Source organism: Bison bison, unplaced genomic scaffold (assembly GCF_000754665.1).
Source record: "Bison bison bison isolate TAMUID 2011002044 unplaced genomic scaffold, Bison_UMD1.0 scf7180017846569, whole genome shotgun sequence".
NCBI classification, from domain to species: domain Eukaryota; kingdom Metazoa; phylum Chordata; class Mammalia; order Artiodactyla; family Bovidae; genus Bison; species Bison bison.
In genome coordinates, this window is record NW_011477142.1 from 161,190 (window position 1) to 167,642 (window position 6,453).

Consider the following 6,453-nt stretch of genomic DNA (forward strand, 5'->3'; position numbering starts at 1 on the left):
CTCCAATATTTTGGCCACCTGATGCAAAGAGCTGACTCATTTGAAAAGACCCTGATGCTGGGAAAGATTGAGGGCAGGAGGAGAAAGGGATGACAGAGGATGAGATGGTTGGATGGCATCACCGACACAATGGACATGGGTTTGGATGGGCTCCAGAAGTTGGTGACGGACAGGGAAGACTGGCGTGCTGCAGTCCATGGGGTCGCAAAGAGTCAGACATGGTTGTGTGACTGAACTGAAAGTTTCATCTAATTCTGAAAAAAAAAATTGTAGGAGGGATAATTGACTGCATAATAGGCTGAGCTGGACACCTCTGAAGATACTTCTTACACAATAATAATTGATGATTATATTAAGTACTTAATATGAACATTGTTGGTATAATAAAAAATTTAACTGGTCTTTGTCTTTGGTTCCTAGAGGGGAAACTCAAACCCTTGGAACGTCCCCAGTGGATAGGAATGTTTTTGTTATGCTAATGAATGAGGTGACTCAGGGTAGGCCCCTACATGGCTTCGGAATGGGGACTGGTCATACCTGAAAGACCTAACATGTGATTATTGAATGGGGGCTTTGAGCCATGTGATATTGAGGTAGAAGATAGATGGGCCTGTAGGTGGGCTGCTGGTGTTTGTCAAGTAGAATAAAATTCAAGCCTTGCTCTTACCCAGACACTCAAGGACAAAGCTAGTGGCACAAGCTGAATTCTGCTAAAGCAAAGAGATACGGTGCTTGAGGTCAAGGAAGACTTCCCTATCTGCATGTGTGCAGGGAGGCTTCTTAGGGGGTCAAAAAGGGAGAGGGCCTCACCCCATAATAACTGTGGACATGTACCCATAGGCCTCTGTGGTAGGATCCATCTTACCAAAAAGGTGCTCACACATCTGGGGGAGGGTCCAAGGATCAGTCAGATGGTAACATGGTAACAATGACCATGACCCTATTTGTGAGACAGCAAGAGACACAGATGTAAAGAACAGTCTTTTGGACTCTGCGGGAGAAGGCGAGGGTGGGATGATTCAAGAGAATAGCATTGAAACATGTATATTATCATATGTGAAACAGATTGCCAGTCCAGGTTCGATGCATGAGACAGGGTGCTCAGTGCTGGTGCACTGGGATGACCCTGGGGGATGGGATGGGGAGAGAGGTGGGAGGGGGCTCAGGATGGGGAACACATGTACACCCATGGCTGATTCATGTCAATGTATGGCAAAAACCACTACAATATTGTAAAGTAATTAGCCTCCAATTAAAATAAATACATTAATTAAAAAATAATAATAATTGGCCAGATGTAAACAAAGACCGGGAAACAATGTTCTATGTGATTTAAATGTCTTCACTGCACTCCTCACTGGATGTGTATTTCTGCCTTGTTTCTGTCTTAAACACACTATTTCTCCATGTGCTCTCCCATACATTGTGCTGTGACTCTAATAATAAACTTTATACCTGTTTTTAATAGTTTTTGCCTCCTTGAAACATTCTTGCTTTCAAATGGGGGAAAGAGACAGGGCCATTTTCCCTCTAGCACCTAGCTCCTGGTGGCTTGGTGGCTAGGATTCCTGGTTTTCATTTAGGTTTCCTAGGTTCAATTCCTGAGCAGGGAACTAAGATCTCTCTTCAGGACTGCTCACTGCTGTCTCTCCAAGATAAGTATTAGCCTAGCCTCCTGACCTCCAGGAAGAGGAAGAGAACTGCAGATAAGAGTTCAATAACATGGCCAGTCATGCCTACATATAAAACCCCCATAAAACCTCTAGACACTGAAGCTAGTTCAGTAGAGATCTCTGGTTAATTAATACACTGGTGTGCTGGGAGGCAAATATGCTCTGATCCTACGGGGAAAGAACACAAAAGCTCTGCAGTTAGGACCTACGAGCCACAGCCCTAAGTCTCTTGATTATGCTGTTTCTGAGTTACATCCTTTGTAACAAAACTGTAATCGTAAGTACAGTGCTCTCCTAAGCTATGGGAGTCTATAGACTCAGTGGAGAAGATCCTGATGCTGGTAAAGATTGAAGGCAGGAGGAGAAGATGACAACAGAGGATGAAATGGTTGGACAGCATCACCAACTCGATGGACATAAATTTGGGCAAGCTGTAGGAGTTGGTGATGGACAGGGAAGCCTGGCATGCTGCAATTCATGGGGTTGCAAAGAGTTGGATACGACTGAGCAACTGAATGAACTGAACACATTATTGAACCTGTAGTGTCACAGGAACTCCCAAATTTGAAGCGAGTTAGCCAGAACAGGCCTGGAGACCTCTGTTGTGTGGCTAGTATATGAAGTAGGGGCAGACCTATTGAGGACTTAAGCCCTCACTCATAGCATCCGTGCTAACTCTAGGCAGTTAGTGCTACAATAGAACTGTAGTATGCTAGTTGGTGTTAGACCAGATGGAGCTGAAACAGAATGATACATTTAATCTAAACATTTGTAATAAAGCTTAATGTTGAATATAGGCATTCACTTCCTAATGATAAAGTATACATTTTGTGTATGTACAGCTATGCATTTCCAAAGACAAACGCCTCCAATGAATACTAAATAGACAGATATTTAATGCATGCCAACATTATAACAATTTCTACAATTCAAGAAAATGATATTGTTTTCATCATTTTCAACAAAGTAAAACAATTTCACAATGAAAAAAAAAAGATAACAGCAGAGAGGAAACTGATCCTTAGCACTTTCCAACAAAGTAATTCTGCCAAAAATATTACATAGAAAAGTATGATATCCTTTGCTAAAATGAGCTGTAACAATGTAGTATGTCAAATATTACCTTATTAAACCATGTGAAACCTGGTTTAGAAATTCATGGCAACCAGTATCTACACTTGAAGGTTTAATATTTAATACTTAGTTTTAAAAAAATCAGGAAATCCATAAGCAATTTGTGCCTACCAAAAAGAGTCAAAACATATTTTCACCTCAGGTCATTAATTAAAATTCATTGATAAATTCTAGAAAAAATAAATACTGTGGACTAATTTAAATGTGTTTTTCATGTACAATTAACCTCATGCCAATATTCTACATGTCATTAGTACACATGATGCTTACCTGGTTTAACAGTCCGCCCACAGAGCTGGGGTTGTAGAAGAATTTGCAACATGGCAGGGTTGTTTAAACTTTTCATGATTTGCACTGGATTTGGCTCTGGAAGTAAGCCCTTTTGATTACTGTGCCTCTTTGATGAATACAGAAATACAAAAATTAGAACATGGGTAAGCACAAAGATGAAACTGTAAAGGCTTTTTTTTTTTTTCGGAAATTCTCATTTGTCTGATTAGATCTATTTTATAATAAACACAACTTGTTTTATTTCTAGTCATACACTTGTATACATTCTACCACAATTCGTAATTATAAAAAGATATGAGCTTCTCTGGTAGCTCAGCTGGTAAAAAATCCGCCTGCAAGGCGGGAGACTTGGGTTTGATCCTTGGGTAGGGAAGGTCCCGTGGAGAAGGGCATGGCAACCCACGCCAGTATTCTTGCCTGGAGAATGCTTATGGACAGAAGAGCCCGGTGGGCAGCGGTCCATGGCGTCACAAAGAGTCAGACACGACTGAGCAAATAAGCACAGCATAGCATTCTAAGATATTCATGCAACATACACCAAAATCCTTAGAATGTTTCAGTGAAATAGAAATTAGCTTTAAGAGAACTAACAATTTAGTCAGATAAACCTCTTCATGCAAGGGGCAAGATATCAAGGGAATCTGAATTTACTAACAGGGAGGTGCCCTGACACAACATGAATTCTTTGATACTACAGAAGAACCTTACTATAATGTTGATCTAAAGTTTAATAATGTGGGATGCTTTACAAAGCAATGTCTTCTTATAATTAAGGTCTTGATTCATTAATCTTCTAATATGAAACAAAGATGGATGGGCTTTATATACATATAACTGGGTAGCTAAATATATGACATTGTTCTCAGTTTTTAAAAATCAGCTCTCCTTGTCCATCCTCTAGCCCCTCAACGTCTACAGACTCACATACAAGGAATCCAATAGCCACCCAACTACCAAAAGAAATATGTAATCACAGTAGACACTTGGAAAATGCAGCCACAAAAACTAAAGGCAACAAACTGAAGCACCTATAAGAGATGATAGGAAATAGTAAGAATGTTAACTAAACTAAGCAGATATCCTAAAAAAAGATAATGGATTTTTATTGGTAACATGAATCATGGAGAAGCAGTTATAAAGAACACCAATTGGCAATATGATGTACAAAAAGCACAACTGTTTGGGAAAAAATAATAGCAGCCATCACTTACTGTATATACTTGGCATTGTTCTAAGCCTGTTACATGGACTAAATCACTTAATGCCCAAAAGTAACTCTACAGGGTTGGTATTATACCCCCATTCTACAGGTGAGGGAATCGAAGAAACACATGAAGAATTATTCTTAACCTTTACTCTGTGCTTTAATAGATATGTTAAATAGTAGGATATATGCAACTGAAAAACAAAACAGTGATCTGAAAGGTCAGGTCAGATAAAGATCAAAGAATACATGAGCAAAGGATAAAGCAGGAACTAACAACAAAATAAAATGGTAATGAAAAATGCAAACAAAAGAAAAACCCAAGGCAATGAAGAGACTGGAAGTCTTAAGACCTACATAAAAGGAGTATCTGAAGGATTAGAAATGAAGGAAATCTTTGAAGAAATAATGGCTGAGAATTTCCCAGAATTAAAAAAAAAACTCAAGACCACAAAATGAAGGGGTTCCAATTACGATACAGAAAAAAAACACACCTGCTCACATTTTTTGGCATAAAATTAAGAACATCAAAGCCCTGCCCGCCCCCAACAGTAAAAACTTCCAGTAAGGAAGAACATATCTCAAAAAAAAAAAAAAAAAAAAACCCAAAACAAAAAAAAAAAAAAAAAAAAAAAAAACCCAAAACAAAACAAGAAGCAGATTAATATCATTTTAATTCTCAATGTATCATCACTGGATTTAAGAAGGGAACAAATTAATATTTTCAAAGCGCTGCAGGAAAAAAATCTTTGAATCTAGATTTTTATATTCAGCTAAGCTATTAAATGTGGAAAAGAAATAAAAACTATTTCCAGCCATACACAGTCTCAAAAGTTTTACTACATGCATATGCTTTCTTAAAATAAGAATAAATGCATGACTTTACATGATATGTGGAAATTAAGATATGTAATACTGCAGCTAATTTGAATCATGTATACAAAAACCAAGACCATAAAAGCAAGCAAAAACATTAAGGTTGGGAACTGAACGGCAGTCCAGTGGTTACGACTCAGTGCTTTCACTGCCATGACCTGGGTTCAATCCCTGTCAGGGAACTAAGACCCTGCAAGCTGCATGGTATTAGGCACCCCCTCAAAAAGAAAAAAAACACACAAATTAAGGCAATCTTAAAGATGTACTTTATGTATTCTCAATATGGTGGAAGGTGGAATCAAAGAAAGCAACAGGATAGAATTTAGAATGAACTATGTGGGAAGGAAGAAAGAGATACTGATCAGCCTTGGGTGTTAATAAGCTAGGAATAATCACCCATAGGATAAAAGAAAACATGTCACTCTTAAAGCAGAAGAAAATTCTAATTTTTTCAATAGTAAATGGGAAAAAAAAATAAAGGAAAAAAGTTTAAAGACAACATGACAAGTGTTAGCAAATACATCAGAGGGTCCTCAAAAAATTTAAAATAGAACTACCATATGACCCAGCAAGTCAACTTCTAGGTATTTATCCAAAGAAACAAAAAAACCCTAACTCAAAAAGATATATGGACCCCCATATTCATTGTTGCATTATTTACAATAACCAAGATATGAAACATCATGGAAAAAGTAAGAGAGTTCCAGAAAAACATCTATTTCTGCTTTATTGACTATGCCAAAGACTTTGACTGTGAGGATCACAATAAACTTTGGAGAATTCTGAAAGAGATGGGAATACCAGACCACCTGATCTGCCTCTTGAGAAACCTATATGCAGGTCAGGAAGCAACAGTTAGAACTGGACATGGAACAACAGACTGGTTCCAAATAGGAAAAGGAGTACGTCCAGGCTGTATATTGTCACCCTGCTTATTTAACTTCTATGCATAGTACATCAGGAGAAACGCTGGGCTGGAAGAAGCACAAGCTGGAATCAAGATTGCTGGGAGAAATATCAATAACCTCAGATATGCAGATGACACCACCCTTATGGCAGAAAGTGAAGAGGAACTAAAAAGCCTCTTGATGAAAGTGAAAGAGGAAAGTGAAAAAGTTGGCTTAAGGCTCAACATTCAGAAAACGAAGATCATGGTTTCCGGTCCCATCACTGCATGGCAGATAGATGGGGAAACAGTGGCTGACTTTATTTGGGGGGGCTCCAAAATCACTGCAGATGGTGACTGCAGCCATGAAATTAAAAGATGCTTACTCC

The 6,453-nt window shown here is 38.5% G+C and overlaps 1 protein-coding gene across 1 annotated transcript in view; it reads right to left on the minus strand.

The window, feature by feature from the left end:
* Nucleotides 1–6,453, minus strand: part of RAVER2 (ribonucleoprotein, PTB-binding 2) — a 139,574-nt gene that overhangs the window by 74,923 nt on the left and 58,198 nt on the right. Inside the window, exon 7 of the mRNA XM_010840220.1 lies at nt 3,078–3,204. Coding sequence (XP_010838522.1) covers nt 3,078–3,204 — 127 coding nt within the window. The remainder of the gene's footprint in view (nt 1–3,077; nt 3,205–6,453) is intronic.